The 16,106-nt window shown below is 44.2% G+C and overlaps 2 protein-coding genes and 1 long non-coding RNA gene across 3 annotated transcripts in view; 1 reads left to right on the top strand and 2 right to left on the bottom strand.

Annotated features, from left to right (window-relative positions):
• MEMO1 (mediator of cell motility 1) overlaps positions 1-1,785 on the bottom strand; it is a 29,728-nt gene extending 27,943 nt beyond the window's left edge. The window contains exon 1 of the mRNA XM_074818315.1: positions 1,599-1,785. Within this exon, the coding sequence (XP_074674416.1) occupies positions 1,599-1,659 (61 nt within the window). The 5' untranslated portion in view covers positions 1,660-1,785. The remainder of the gene's footprint in view (positions 1-1,598) is intronic.
• A 73-nt stretch (positions 1,786-1,858) lies between these two features.
• LOC141920849 (uncharacterized) lies at positions 1,859-7,962 on the top strand. The gene is made up of 2 exons (XR_012622471.1): positions 1,859-2,315; positions 3,000-7,962. It is a non-coding gene; the product is annotated as an uncharacterized LOC141920849 (long non-coding RNA).
• Positions 7,963-10,689: 2,727 nt separating this feature from the next.
• Positions 10,690-16,106, bottom strand: DPY30 (dpy-30 histone methyltransferase complex regulatory subunit). Its single transcript, XM_074818313.1, has 5 exons — positions 15,951-16,106; positions 15,447-15,518; positions 15,315-15,362; positions 13,923-14,065; positions 10,690-10,983 (listed from the first exon to the last, which is right to left on the bottom strand). Exons 2-5 carry the CDS (start codon positions 15,480-15,482, stop codon positions 10,911-10,913), a joined length of 300 nt encoding a protein of 99 aa, XP_074674414.1. The 5' UTR covers positions 15,483-15,518; positions 15,951-16,106; the 3' UTR covers positions 10,690-10,910.

Raw genomic sequence — 16,106 nt, 5'->3', positions numbered from 1 at the left:
TTAAATCTATACCTTTGACATGATTTTGTTTGCTTTCTGTAAACCTACCTTTCTAGACCGTTGGAAAAAACTAACTGCAAGCTGTTGACACTAAATGAAGATTTGAGACCAGTTTTGTAATGGACACGACAAGTATGTTTGGAATATTAAACTCGGAAGAAGAACAATCATCCTCTATTGTTGTCTCAGAATTGTCTACCCACCATTTGAAGCCCAGCTACTTATCGCACAATCCGCCTCTTCCTCCGTTCCCTCCACCCTGTATTTCTGTTCTTCCCTTTCAATTTTTGCCTCATACCTTGTTCATTAACTTGTGGAGAAGAGGGGAAACCTATTATAGCCAAGAGAAGTGTATGACTCTTCACATCTAGTTCTACTTAAGTGTCAGTTTAGGATCCTGAATGCATCTCTTTTTTAAGCTGTATCCTTCCCCATCCCTCTGAACTATTCTTTACAACAGCCTCTTGTTCATCGAAGTTTGTTCGCCTGCAGTTTTGTAATGATCTTTACTCCTGAGGCCAGTAAAAGACCATCCCTTACAAGCCTCCTTGTTAACAGCTCCGGAAATACAAACATGCATCCCATCCATAACAGCACAGTTCTGCCCCAAAAGGCAACAAAAGCTGTTTCCAAACATATGTGCTATCAAGCCATTATTACAGGGTTTTTTTTGTCTTTTTGGGGGAGGTCAAGGGGAGTGGTAGCCCTCCCTCCAATGCACCACAGCTTCCTTCTATTCTTTTTCTACAAATACTACATTTTTAAATGGACAGAGCCCATTCTGTATTACTGCTTTATAACTTTCCACTACTACTAGACAAAGCACTCTGGAAGACAGAAGCTCATCTTGGACTACAAGAAGTGAAATAAACCTTATTTCACCCCCACACCCCATCACCTGCCTTCTAAACCCTGCAAAACACCCCAGACATCCTGTATTCTCTCAGGGAGGAAAAAAAAAAAAACACAACCACAAGAGCACTCCAAAATACCGAAATCCGTTCGTGTGCTCTCACATCGAGGAAGTGCAATATTCGGTGCGAGGCACAAGGCACAGGCTGGCTTTGCCGCCGCTGCCGTGAGACGGGAAGCCGCAGCAGGGCGCGTCTCTAGAGCGGGGGCCGCCACACAAGGAGCGACACCGGAGGGGCCGATCGAGCCCTGGCCACGCTCAAACACCGGTTTTGCGGCGAGAGGCCCCGCTGCAGGGGCCCGGCCCGGGGGTCCCGCGGCGGCAGGCGGCTGTGCTCGGCTCCCCGAGACGCAGGCTACGGCCACCGGCTGCACAGCGGCCCCCCCCCCTCCCCAGCTCTGCCCGCCCCACCGGCTTCCCGGGCCACTCTCCGCCGGCAGCCGAGCCGGGCCCGGCAGCCGCCCAGACCCCAGACCCCCACCCGCCCACCGGGGCCGGGAGGGCCGCGGTCCCCAGCTCCCCCCCGCTTCCCTCCCTCCCTCCTTCGTCTGCCATGTGCCGGCCGCGCCGGCGGGGGCGGAGCCGACGGCCCCTCCCCGCGCCCGGTACCGGCCGCGGCCCCGGCGGCGGAAAGTGCTGATTCAGCCCCCGCCCCCCGCGGCGCTGCGGGCCGCGGCGCCGGTACCTGAGGCTGTGTACCAGCTGCCGGCGTGGCTGGCCTCCCGGCAGAGCACTCGGTTGGACATCTTGGTGCCGGAGCCGCCTATGGTGTTCGGGGGAGGCGGTGGGGGACGGGCCCGGCCGCGGCGGCGGCGCTGCTCCCCCTCCTCCCCCGGCACGGCCCGGGCCCCGCGGGCGGAGGCGGCGCTGCCGGCGGCGCCTCCGGGCGGGCGGGCGGGCGGCGAGCGGGAGGGGGGCGCGCGGAGGCGGCGGGCGGGGCGGCGCGGGCCGGGGGCGCGGTGCCGGGCTCGGCCGCAGGCGGTTGCCCCGCGAGGCGGGGCGCGGAGGGGGGGCGCGGGGACAAAGCCCGAGGCCGCCGCCGCCGCCGCCGCCAACTCCGCGCTGGCAGGTGGGGGGGCGCGAAGAGAAGGAGGCCGCGGCAGCAACTGGGTTTGGCCCGGCTCGGCTCCCGTGGACTAGGGGCCGCACAGGCGCCGCTCCCCCATTGGGCACGAAAGCAAAAGCCTCTCCGCCATTGGCCGCCCTCCTGCGCCGTTCCCGCCCACCGCTTTGACAAGCCCGGAATGGAGCGGCGCCGCCTCGGGGGGGAGGGGGGGAGAAGGCGGGGCTCGAAGGAGAGTCCCTCTCGGATTGGCCGGCCGCGTTGCCGTGGCGATCGCTTCTGGCCTCGCTGATTGGCGGGGCTGTGTCTCCGTGGTGGAAGGGAAGATTACGAGCGCAGGTCAGATGAGGGGAGGCCGGTCGCGGGGGGGAGGGGGGGGTGAGCGGAGGCTGAGGGGGAGCCCCGCCCCGCCCCGCGCGCGCCCCCCCCCCCCCCCCCCCCCCGCCCCGGGTCGCGGGGTGCGTTGGCGGTTACTCTCACGCGGTGCAGCCGCTGGGGCCGCGCAGCGGCCAGGCGCCCCCCCCCCCCCCCCCCCGCCCGCGCCCCCAGCGGGTCCGGGAACAGCTACGGGGCGCGGAAGCGCGGCTGGGCCCTGCACCCCCCTTCCGGCGCGGCGCGGCGGGCCCCTGCCTCCCAGGCCGGGCCGGAGGTGAGGGTGGGCGGTGTTCTCGGGAGCTGTGTGGTGCCCGGGGTTGCCCACTTGCTGTGAGGAGAACACGGTGCGGCCGCCGGGGCCGCCTCTGGTTCCCCCTTCGCCGGTACGGGCTGTGGGAGCAGTGCGGGTGTTGAGGGCTCGAGGGGCAGAGCATCGTTTCCCAAAGGCGGCGGTGTGGGGCTGAGAGCACAGGGAGTTTGCTGGGCTGAAGCTCCTTATTTCTGAGCTCCTTTCCTACGCCTCCCTGCCCGTACCGTTACGGTTTTGGTACCGTGGCACGCAGCGAGGGCTGTGGGAGTACATCTGTGTAGAAGTCTCGGGTTCTCCTCAGCTTAATCCTTCCCCACCCCTTTATTTTTTTTTATTAGCTTGGTGAATGGATGGCTGCCATGGAGACATCAAGCATAGCTCGAACTGACTAACAAGGCAGAACCGGAAAGGGGAGTATGGCCAGTACAAAAGGGGGGAAGGGATAAGCGGTTTTAGCCACTGACGTATGAGATGCAACCAGGAGAGAGGGAAGCCACAACAAGAGAGATATGGGACTGCAGCCATTAAGGTATTAAGACAGACTGATGCTTTGTGAGATGGAAAATATATGGGCCAGATCAGGAAACACATTCTCCTTCTTCCCCTTATGTCATTTTATTCTTCAAAAAGTCCTTCAGCCAGTTATAAATGCACGCAAAATACAGAGCTTTTGTGTTTTCTGGTGGTTTTTTTTAACAGTAAAACAAAGGAAATGGGGGGGACAAAGACATTACTTGCAGTATGTCTTGAAGATCAAAAAGGCTCGTGCTGCAGAGGTATGGCTGATGGCATTTTTATTAGGATTCTCCTCTGCACCCATGACACTGGCTTCCCAATGCGGCTGAGGGGCAATTAGGACTGGAGTCTCCAATTAATAATACTTATAATAGGTTGTCATGAGGAAATGGGAGTGACTATCCCAGAAAATATCTAATGTTTTATGCAGGCTTGATGGCTCTATCTATCCTTATAATATTCCATTGTTATTTTACAAATAGTGTGTTTTAAAAGGTTGACATGGATTATAACTTCTGCCTAGACTGAAGAACTGCCCAACTGCTTTAACATAAAACTGTATCGGCAGTAGTGATACTCATAACTCTCAAATCTTTTGCATAAACTTCAGTACTGGGAATAGTTCCTGAACTGACTACTAATCCCTCAAAGAAGTTGACTACATGCAGCAGAGGATAAATTTTACTCCATGGGGAAAAATAAATGTTGTGATTATATACTTAGAAAAAAGGTCATGCCAGCATACAGTTTCAAGTTTTTGATGTACCATAGTCCCCCAGTCCACCAAGAACAGTTAGAGCAGGCTGCTAGGAGGAACATCTTAGGGAAACTGGAGGTTAAAATAATTTTTAATTATCTAGTATTCCTTTCTACCATTTAGAGGATGAGCTTTCATCTCCAAGCACTTCCCCGCCAATGAAAATAAAATGTAGGAACTTCCAAGTGGTAATCTAGATGGTTTAATGAGTAAAAAGATTTTATAAGTATTTTCTTATGAGTTTACTACCTTTCTTTATGTAGTGTTTTTTTCCTCTTCAGCCTGCCTTTTAAAATTTCTTAAATATATTTCTTTTTTTGTTGTTGTTGCGTACTTCTTCAGCTGGATCCCTTTTCTCCTTGTGCTTCGTTTTTAAGTTTCCTTCTCCCTTGCTTTCCTCATTAACCTTTCTTTTCTTGTGTGTAGTTTTTTCTCCCCTAGATTAAGTGTGGGTTAGGATGAAGTTTTTACTTTATGTAATGTGAACATCGTAGAGGTGCAGAGAAACAACTGCAGCTCAGTGTTAGCAGGTCATAGAAAGCACAGGCTTTTTTGCTACTCCTTAGATTGTGGCACGTGCCACAAACACTGTGGCAGCCTTTTTTCTGTGAATCTCTGTCCTTCTCTGTTATCAACTAGCACTCTCGATCTAGACCCCAGTGAAGCTGGAGAACATCCTTCTCAGTTTCTGCCTTTTCCTGCCAAAGCTTGTCATCCATAGTACTACAGGAGGAATTTCTGCTGTTTCCACTGGCAAGGGTGACTGTAGGGTATTTTCTTTGTTCCCTATCACAGGTGGACACCATACAACAGCAGCATTTAGTGATTTGTGGGTTCTTCTTTTTAAACATCTAACGATCACCTCCTGATCATGGATTGTTTCTTTGTTTAAGGGTGGGTGATGCATTCCCTTAGTGCCACGTAATGTAAATGAAAGAGGCAGAAACAGAAAAGCTGGCAGCTCTTCAGTTAAATAAAAGATGGCAGTGCTGGGCTTCCTGGTGCTCAGGAGATGGCGGTATGAAAGGTTCTAGCCACAGGCTGAGAAACTGGCCTGCACTTTCATGCTGTGAAGCATGGGTTAGGTTGGCAGATCCTCCTGCCTTGTCTGTAGTTCTTCTGAGCGCTCTTTATACAGGGAGAAGTAACAGGAGCACTTAACCTGTTCAGAGCTACTATTTCAGTTATTCTTCTCTGATGTGCAGGGGAGAGTTGACACAATGCATGGATAGTCCCCCAGGTCAGCCTACCCTTGAAGCACAGACCACTGTTACACATGTATGTCTGTTGGCAGTTTGTTCCTTACCTGGAAGAAAAGCAAGAAGGCAGATTGTGGCAAGAGTGACTTGCTGGTTAGTGTGCCCTTGGTATGCAGGGTTTTCCTTGAGTAAACATCCTGTCCCCAGCTTGGGTGGCATGTGTCTTCAGCTGGCCCAGCTTTCAAGGTCTGATGTTTTCTTGGTTTTTGCTCTCGTTGTCCTCTTGCACATGGTTTATTTTGCCTTCTTTCCTATCATGCTTTTCACATTGTCCACTTCCTGTCTCCTCCCTTCTCAGGAAGCTGTTTACTCTAGGTTTTTCTCATTACAAACTGTCATTCTGCATCTGAGGAACCCGCTGTTTTTCCTTCTACTGTTAAAAGCAGGTGTCCCCCCACAACTTCATAATCCTTACAAGGGAAATATCTCCACTTCCTGTATAATGTAATAGCATCTGAGATAGTATCAGTGGGTAATTATCCATCTTGTAAATACCTCAGTGTACACCAGAGAAAAAAGAAGGCCATATGTTCTGCAGGAGATAGATACTTCTCAACCATTCAGCAGCCTTTTATGAATTTAGGCTCCTCTTAGAAAACTGGTTTATTATGCACACTTGCAAAGCAAACTTGAGAAGAGAGATAAAAGCATGTTGGGAAGAGGAATGTGACACATTCCTAGACAGTGTTGCACTAGGATTGCTGTAAACTGCCCCATAATTATTTAGACAGCATTTACATTGTAAGTCCTCACTTAAAACTGTACTGAATAGGGAACATTAGCAGAAGCGGTGCTGATACTTTTTTCGTCATGGTAAAATGCCTCTTTCTGTAACAGCTGGCATTCTGTACTTCTGTGATCTAGTCTATGTAGTCACTCTTAAAATGAATTCAGACTATGAAATAGAATAGGGAGCACAAGCTAAGGCTTGGCTAAGAATAATTTGTTACATAATTTGTACAATGATAAGAATAAATCAAAACCTGTATTCTATCAAGCGTGGTAGGCATAGGAATTCTCATGTTTCCAACCTACTGATTTCAGCTGCTTGTATCTTTCAGAATTTATCAGATTTTTCATTTGTTTGAAAGCAGCTGTTTTATTTCTAGAAAGTCTGATGGGGAGAGAGAAGTTCTTTTGATCAGAGTGCATTTACAATAGTGACAGCAGTTCAGAAAATAGCTCAAAGACCTGTACTGATTTTGGAGAAAGTCCTTGATAGAGGTGCAAAAAAAAGGATTTGGCAAGTCAAACTGTATTTCTAGGTGGTAACAAGCTTCAGAATATGAGGATTTAGAACCCTTTGATCAGAATTGCTTTTAGTGGGAAATCCTTTCTTCTGTCACTGTCCCTTTCAAGGTAAAAGATAACGTTCATGGTGGAAGCATTTAAAAAGGCAGACTTCAAAATACTGCATATGAGTCATACATAATTCTTTCACAGTTACTGAATAGTAACTTCTGGATATTAGATCTAAAATAGTCATCTTGGAAGGTGTGCTGTGGTGTTAACCAGGTATTCCATTTTATTTTCTGCTTAATTTTACTGCCCTTCCGGAACATACCTAGGGTAGTGTGGAGAAAACTGAAAAATAATGGTTCAAGAATCAAGAGATAATGGCTTTCAGTTACTTGGCAGTGGCCTGTCATACATCTAAAGTTGCCATTTCAATTATTTCTTCAAGCTTTTATTCTACATCTGTTAATAACTTGTAGCCCTTTACATCTATTCTCCATTTTATTGATGAATTCCTCATTTTTATAAATGTAAAATCACTTTTAATTTGTACTTGAAAATTAAATATATTTATCTTGAAGCCCTCAGAACTGGTGTTTCCTGTGGAAAAATCGTACTTCTTTCTTTCTGGATTAAATTAGGATAGCAAGCATCTGTCAAGTCTCTTCACAGAATTTTCATTGGTTTGTAGTGGGGAAAGTTTAAAACAAGTAAATGCTTTGAAAATTTGGGCTTCATCATTACTTCCCTAACTTTGAGAACTGGACTACTCAGATATGATCTGATTATTCAGATGGTAACTTGCTATCTTCTTCCTGTTACAGAATATTCTCTATGCAGCAGATCCTAATTGGTGAAGCCAATTTAACATGTAAAGGAATATGGTTGCACTTTTCCTCTTGACTTGTCATACCCTTACAAGAATCGCTAAAAATTATTTCTTGGAGCTGGTGAGTTCACTGCTGCTAGTAACATTTCAACTTATTTTCTTGGAGGGACCTGCCCAGAAAAGCTGCTGTAGTCAATCTTCTAACATCATCACCTTGTGAACATGGCTTTTTCATTCTCTGGAACTAGCCTAGACAGGAAGACAACAGCAGGTGACACCACATACCAAATGGCAGCACGAGCGGCTGAGTAGGTGGCATGCTCCTGGTAAGGACAGCTCACATTAAGGCTGGTACTCATACTTTGAGATCCTAGGTTGATGTAAGGGCTGTCAGAAACCCCACGTTGACAAGCTTTTGTGCAGCTGCCTGGAGGGTGTTGCTGTAAACTGAGAAATCTGATTGTATTCTGAATTCAGGCATGGTGATATATTACAGGAAAATTGCTCTGTCTAGGGAAGATTAATAGCTGAGATGCTTCTTTTTGTATGGTCTTGCACAAATTTTCAACATAGAAATTGGGGATCAGCATAGATTTTTTTTTTTTTTTCCCCACGTGTATCAATTCTTACAGTCTTGTAATGTTGTCACTTATGGATGAAACCTTAGAATGCCACTTTAGCAATAAAAATAGCAGTACCAAGTCTTTTTGGTGTCTCTTTGTCTTCACTTAAAAGTTATTATTCATTCCAGAAAGTCAAAACAGTTGTTAAAATCCTTCCAGTGTCTTTTTTCAGTGTCAGCGTTTGATGGAGACTGTTCACCACAAAGCAATAGATTTAGTAATCTCATTCCACAATTTCTGTACATTTTCCAAAATAGAGCTTTTTAGGCTTGGTTTTGGGTTTGCTGTTTCTTTCAGGTTTTTTTTGTTCCCCAATATTACTGCTCGTGGGCTACACTAATTCAATGTTTCCCTCAGTGTGTTAGGAAATATGTAAAATACTGAGAGCCTTCCTACTAGGAGTAACAGCCAGATCTCATTCCAGCCCCTGCAAGTTAGCAGACAATTGAAAAGCTAAGTTCCTTCCTCTGAAGGATCTATCTTCTGACCATTCTTACACCCATGTATGTAAGCTATTAAAGAAGAAAAGCTGTGTTAAAAAAAGTTAAAACAAAAAAATCCTCAGATTACCATAGGAAAGTCATGTAGATGTCAGAGAACTAAGGGAAAATATTATATGTGTAGTGGGCCACCTAATAGTGTGTATCTTTAAGTCATCGAAGAAACAAGTCAAGTAAGAGTCCTCTTTTTCTGTGAGTTTATGCATAATTACAAAAAAAATTATGCAGCCTTTAATGTCACACAGAAAAAACCTCAAACCCTTGTTGCAGCGAAGAATTTAATTTACAAGGTTTTAACTGCTTGCTATATTAAAGCAATTAACTAAGAAACACAGAATAGAGATGGGAATGGTAGGATAGCAATACTGAAGTTTCTTTGAATAAAATTTTAGGATTTTGATTAGTTGAGAAGCTGTTGGAAACCAAGTTTACCATTTCTGTGACTGTCAAACAAATTATGGTCATTCTCCTGGTCTATTAATAACTGGGCTATGCTTAATCTGGATTCCAGTATCCAGTGCTAGTGAACAACATTCATTATGCTTCTTGTTACAAGTCTCAGAAAACAAAAATAGGAATTCTGAGGGCTGTATCTAGTCCCTCTACCCATTGCCAATAACCTAGTGAGCCAGTTCTCCAGCTACAATATTTGTATTTTCAGAGCTTTGCTTGTATTTTTTCAAAACATACTGTTTACTGTCTTAATTCTATCTTTTTCTTCTGATCCCTAGTCTTCTGTTGCAGCTTCTTATATTGTACCCTAAGGGCTGTGGCCTTTACCCCAACTGAGATTATAAGAAAAATAAAGAAGGGGTCAGAAAAAGAGGTTAAGAAGGGGAAAAGGAAAAAAAAAAAAAAAAAAAGGTTTTAGTAAACCTAAGGGGAAAAAAAAAAACCCAAAACCACAATACATGATATTTTACAGGGTAGAGTAGGATTAGGAAAAGGTTCTTCAATGGGAGGGTGGTCAGTCACTGGAAGAGGCTCCCCAGGGAAGTGGTCACGGCCCCAAGCCTGTCAAGAGTTCAGGGAGCATCTGGATGATGCTCTTAGTCACACGGTTTCATTTTAGGTAGTCCTGCAAGGAGCAGGGAGTTGAGACTCTATTCTTATGGGTCCCTTCCAATTTGAGCTATTCAATGATTCTGTCTTTGACAGAGAAAGAATGCTCCAACTAGGGGTAGCAGTAGAGAATTGAATTACAGAACCTCTGCAAGTCCCTTCAAACTTTATTATGTGTTTCAGTTAAATCCAGCACACCAGTTGTCCCGATCCAGCGTCGGGGGAGGTTTCAATATGATCCCAAGAGCGAGATTAAGACACAAACAAGGTCAAATGCCGTATACCCAAAACAGGTTTTTATTATTAAAAAAGTGAAGAGGGGTAGTGATAGGACAGAATGGAAGGAAAAGACAGAAATAAAGCAAGGATGCGGGATAGGGCTGCAAGAATAGTCACCACCATGGATCCAAGGGCGTCCCCTTGGTCCTCAGTTCTTTGGTGGTGGGTGCACACAGATCTGGCTTCGAGGGTGGATGCACACTGAGCAAAATTTTCTGCTGCCTTTTTAAGTTCATCATATCTGATGATTAGCACATCTGCTCGCCTCGAGTTTCTTTTTTTAACTCTGGTCCCACAGGTTTTGTTGCATCCAGCTTCAGGGCAGGAACGTTTGCCTCTGTCAGTTCATTAGCAATGCATGCATGGGGTCTGGCCTACACAACAGAGCCACAAATGGCTACAGGATGGGGCCAGCTCAGCACACCTCTGCCCCTCTGAGGCTTGTCTAAGAGTCCAGAGAATGCAACCGCAAGGAAGTGGGGGGGTGCATCCTTCAATACACTCCCGCTTCTCTGGGCGACATCCCCCAGACCAATTCACAGGCCGCAGCAGCTTCTCTTGGAGGTTTGCACAGACACAAGCAAGCTTTGAGACAGTCATATGACATTTCAGTCTCTCAGACCAGTGACAGGAGATCAATGACAAATGCTGAACAGCACACCTCATTAATGTAAACGTCTGAAACACTGGACACTGGCTGCAGGATGATCTGTTCAGCTGCTGAATCTAATTGCTTGTTTTAACTAAACCCACTTCCCAGCAAGTCCTCTCTCCTTAATCAATACTTCCTCAAAGTAAATTCTAACTGCTTTTAATTTGTTTGGCATATTACATGTGGAAGGTGCTATATAAAATCAAATTAAATTATATACATTATCACACATGTGATTCCCATAATAAATTGTTCCCCTGTTCATGCATTCAGGTGATGTAGCCCCATGGAATTATTCAGACTTTCGTCCAGCAGTGCAGTTTCAGTACTTTATTTTGAAATCTCTTAATAGCTAGTTTAAAACAACTGAACATATTAAATGTAAAGTGTTCTTTATTAAATAACTCAAAAGGTAAAGCAAATTGTGCGATTAAGAAAGACAACATCATGGTTCCAAAGGATTTTTACAGCAGAGAACAAATTGCGGCAAATAAGCATTTCAGTCTAGCAGCCAAATTGTCCTCATTTTTATGGAGTTAATTTCGGTCCTCAAATTGTGACTTGTTTTTTAAAAGATATGCTGCTAGAAATTCGATGGGATTTGGTGGTCTGTAAAGAAAAAAAGTAAATCAAAAGCAATTATTTTTGTTACATGAAACTAGGTGGCTGAAGAAGAACTAATCACCTTCCCTTGAAAGTAGCGTAACTCCTGCCAAACACTTAGAAGCATTGATTTAGGGATGACCAACTACCTAGAGTTACCCTGTAAATTTCCAATAAAACATCAACAAAAACTTCAAGTTTGAGAAGTGCTGTAACTTGCAGGTAGTCATTAGTAAACACTTTGAATCACTGGCCTTAGTGTGTAAATTTTTTTACAAAAAACCTCCTCTAGCTACAGTGCATGAATCCTCCTAATCTGGATTCTGTCCACAGAATAAATGACAAATTTATGTATTCCACACTGGATCAGACCAAAAGTCTGGCAGTGAGCAAATATGCCTATAAAGAACATTAAAAAAAACAGAAGATGGTCCAGAGAAGTATCTCTGGATGCACCTTTTGGCTTCCAAGCATGTGCCAGACTTCTGAGCTAGCACCTTTAATAGTCCTGGGTGGATTCCTCTACAACTTTGACCAGTTGCGCCTTGAGCCCAAATAAAATGTTATTGTCCTCAACCTGAGGTAAAAAATTACATAGCTTGATTATGTGACCTGTGAAGGATCACCTCCTTCTGTTCATTATGAGTTTGCTACATGCTTCACTTAATTTGATTACTGTATCAGAAGAGATAAACAATCCATGCCAGTTCATCATCTCTATGCTATTTGTGATTTAACAGATTCCTAATACATTCTCTTACAGAAGCCTTTTCTAGGTATCATCTATTCAGACACTCCATATACAGATAGCACTCCATACTTCCAACCACCTTGTCACTCTTCTTACTTTTTAACATTCTACCAGGATACAGGGGAATTGGAATTACACGCAGTATTAAAAATACAAGAACAGTATAAATTTAAATAGTGGCATTATGCTTGTTTTTACCCCTTTGATTTCTAAATCCTACCATTCAGAATTTATTTTTGATTAAGCAGTGCATTGACATATACTTTTAACAGTTTAAAAATATTTTTTCACAAGGGTAATTGTCAACTCAGAATCTCTCATTTTGTCACTAGTATTAGGGTATTTATTACCCTGCTAGGGGCATAATTTTCTGTTTATTTGTATTCAATCTTTCACTTTTTGACATAGTTTCAATTTTTCATAGCAGTCTTCCATAGTTTCACATTGAATTTATGAAGTTCCTGTGCAATTATTTACAATCAACTTAAAAAAAAACCAAACACACAAACAGAAAACAAACCATCCCCAGCCTATTCTGTATCATTAGCAAATTTTGTCAGCCACTTCTTCAAACTGTTATAAATGATCCTTTCCAGGATTCTGTGTTGAGCTCATTTTACTGTGAAAACTCATCATTTACTTCTACTTTGTCTCACATCCTCCAATCAGTTCCTTGTCCATATAAAGGCTTTTCCTTTAATCCCACAGCGACTAACTATTTAAAAGCTTTTAGTGAAAGACTGTGCCAGAAATCTTTTGGAAATTTAAACAGACTGTATCATCTGGATTCCCCTTTACATGCACTCGCTGACTCCTTCAGTGAACTCCAAAGAGACTTACAAAACCTGACAAAAGTTGTGTTGACTCCTCCTAAATATGTCATTTATCCATATGCTCATTATCCTGGATGTTAATTTCTACTGAATTCCAGGCACAGTCATCAGATGTACTGGGCTGTTCCCTGAATATCTCTATAATCCTTAGAAAAAAGAAATCGGCATCCATTAGTTACTTTTCAGTTCAATTTTAAGCAGCAGATTATACAGCAGAGCTGGTAAGTCAGCTTTTTCACCCCTGAGGTTTTAATATGCTCAACTGAAAAGCCAGTTTGACACTATTTTTTCCCTACATGTTCCCCAACCTCTTCTATTAATGTTCCAGTTTCACTCCTGTGATGAGTTCCCACGAAGAACAGCTCCTTCCATAGTGAACAAAGGTTTTAAAAAAAAATAAAGTTTCTCTGTAACACAAGTATCCAGACAGTAAGTGTGGGGCATCCACCTCAGGCTGTGTTTTACATTCAGTCTGCAGCAGAACTCCCACAGATGTCAGCTGCAGATCTGCACACTGCTCAGGTGTACAAATGGGGTGCACCTTCTGAGGTGCCCTTCCACCTACTTAGCTCTCTGTACAATTCAGTTCAAATCCACAACTCCTTCTGAGGTTAAGACACGGGTGATGGTTGTTCTGGCTGTAATATGTTCTGACCATAATTCATGCGATTATGGTCATTCATACCAGCTTTTGATGATGTTTTTTCAGCAAAATTGAGAAATGGTTACATGCAGGATGGCTCACCAATAGTTCAGATACACCAAAAGGCTAGAAATTAATTTGGATAAGATGAACAACTGTTTGCTATTATTGAAGAATACCCTTCTACATTGACTGGTTTGGAACACCTTGACTGCATAATCTTTACTCAATAAACTATCAGCTTGCTTCGTACTGTGTTGACAGTGCAGGGTCAGCCTCATCCTTTAGAAAATGTTTTAATCTCCGGCAAAGATGCATGTCTGGTCCAATTCGTCTTTTATATGGCAAGCAGAACTCTTCATAATTCCACACTACAAAAGTCTTGTTCAAAACTAGAACAACTTCTTGCCTTGCTTTTATAAGGTGAATTATGTTATAACATTAATAAAAAAGTACATTTTTCCCTCCAATCTTTGCAGTAGCACACCTCACAGGGAGACCACAAATTCAATAAGTCTTATCACACCATATGCACCTAAGTGAGGAACCCGTCCTGCATGGTCAATCATAGCAATTCATAGGCTCATTAACCTATTGTAATGACTTTCTTATAACTAGCAAACCCATGTCTGGTGCATGAGGTCTGAAAGGTGACATACCACCCAAGTTTGAGACCTACATTTTACCTAAGAGCAGAAGGAACACTGAAGCATCTTACCTCTCTTTTGCAAGAACAGCAAGTCCCTGTAGCAAGATAGGTACAACTGTCTGATCCAAGTAGGCACGTGTGGGTAATGACTGAAGATCCACCTTCTGCTTTGACGTTTTCTCTGCATTTATTTTCTCATTTTCTACTATCCTCTGAAGTAGAAAAAAAAAAAGGTGAATGAACATCAGTAATAGCAGTCACATCTACTTTGAAGTGTGAGGGCAAACAAAGGGCCCATCTCTCTCCAGTTCAATGACAATAACTTCTTTACATCTTTTAAGAAAATTTAAGTGTGTATTTTTCCTTCCACAGAAACCTCATCCAGAGGAGCCTTCTGTTAAATTCTTATGTTTTGGGGAAACAATGTTAGGAAGTCGTAAGTTTTCTAAAACAGAAGACACACAATCTCATTTTTATTTCTGCTTTTGCATTCAGAGATTTAAATTCTGTACGACTGACACAGGAATTGACTACTAAAAAGAGTGGTCTCAATTAAATGGTTCCTGTATGCATGCACTTCTAACATAACATGCTAAAAGCACAAGAAATTCAGGTTGAAGACCGTGCTCTATTAAAGTATAGATGGACACTTTAAAGAAAACATACACAAAATGCTTCCAGGTGCCTTTTGGTCAAAAAGTGCTGAATCATCTTACATCATTAACTGTAGTTAAAAAAGGATATCCCACCACTGCCAGTAAACCAAATATATTCAACGCAATGTACACGAATCTACCGATACGGGACCAACATATCCAAGGTGTTATGGGTCTGTAGTGGAAGTTGAGGCATACTGACAAGCAGTTATCTGGGAGATGAGTCACAAAGGCCATTTAAGAAAAGTTTCTGCAAAAACTTAGCATAGAGTAGGAGCTTAGAATGGAGGAAAACTGAAGGCATTTCTTTCATAAATGTCATAGAGTTGTTATTCTAACCCACACTGTTACCAACAGTGGAGAGAATGGATTGTCTACTCTTTCTCAGCATAAGTAATTAAAGATAGCCTAGATTATTCAAATCTAAATTTCTTTTGACAAGAATATGAAGATAATTCCTCCTTTTCATACTTCTATAGAAATGCCATCAACTCCTCCTATTCCCCTCCCTGTAATAAACGTCTGGCTGGCTTTTTGTGGCATAATATATTATATAGATATATATGTAATAGATAGCAATAGAGTAGATAACAATCAGAGGGCACTTGCTAGAAACCCCCACCTCATTAAAAGGTTCATTATTTACTTCAGTACCATTTAGCATAATGGAAGCAGCACATTTAACTTTCATTTAACTTTCTTGCAAACATTATGTTTACTGACATCAGACTCGAGACTCAACATTTTTCCCATTGATCATGAATGTGACTTCCATGGTACTTTACAGCAACAAAGTCTTTGTTACCTCTACATTTTCAGTGAGACCGTATTCAGAATGGGGATTTTCTGGAACCTGTAAAATAACACACAGTCAGCAAAGTGAAAATGTTTCTTTTATGCAAGTAGCATTATCCACCTAAAACCTTTCTTGCAATACCTGCGGCTGTCCCTCCATAATCTGTTCTGCCTCCATGATGTGAAAAGTGGAATTTCCTGGACGTTCAGTAATCTTGGAAAGCAATAAAAAAACAGGTGAGCAGGCTGAGACGAAGACCAGTGTTAGCTGACTGATACTGCATCACTTGGTTACTAAGGCACAGCTACCAGCGATCTTCCCGCACACAGAACTGAGAAGTGTTTTAATGTTCGCGTTACATCCGCTGAAGAAGACGGTACCGGGATTAGAAAATACGACATTCACTATTTAAAACAAGAATCCCCAGCGACAGTCCGCTCCCCTGCCCGGCCGGGAGCGCCCGCGGGAAGGCAAAGACACCCCCCTCCTCCCTTTCTTTCTTCCTTCCTTCCTCCCTCCCCGCCCCGGACGCCTGCCCGCCGCGCTACAATGCCCGTGCCCCGGGACCCCCCGCCGCACCGCGAGCCGGGCCCTGGCCGTGCCCCAACCGCCCCGCGGGGAAGAAGCGCCTCCCGCCGCTCTCACCCTCTAGCGGGTCCAGGGCTCAGCGGGGCGGAAGATGGGCGCTGCAGCGAGGTACCGAGAGCCACTCCACAGCAACCGGAGCTGCCAGCGGTGTCGTAAATTGTTTTGACGTAAGTGAAACGGGTGCGCCGCCGGCCCCGGCAAACTGCGCCTGCG

This window comes from Strix aluco, chromosome 3 (assembly GCF_031877795.1).
Source record: "Strix aluco isolate bStrAlu1 chromosome 3, bStrAlu1.hap1, whole genome shotgun sequence".
NCBI classification, from domain to species: Eukaryota; Metazoa; Chordata; class Aves; order Strigiformes; family Strigidae; genus Strix; species Strix aluco.
The sequence above is the reverse complement of the archived record's forward strand: the minus strand, read 5'-3'. Positions and strand labels throughout refer to the sequence as shown.

Coding starts and splice junctions, on each gene's coding strand:
- DPY30 (XM_074818313.1), bottom strand. CDS start 15,482: ATGGAGGCAGAACAGATTATGGAGGGACAGCCGCAG. Junction 15,363..15,446: donor TTATGGAGGGACAGCCGCAG/GTATTGCAAGAA, acceptor GTTATTTTACAG/GTTCCAGAAAATCCCCATTC. Junction 10,984..13,922: donor GCTGTTCTTGCAAAAGAGAG/GTAAGATGCTTC, acceptor TTTTCTTTACAG/ACCACCAAATCCCATCGAAT.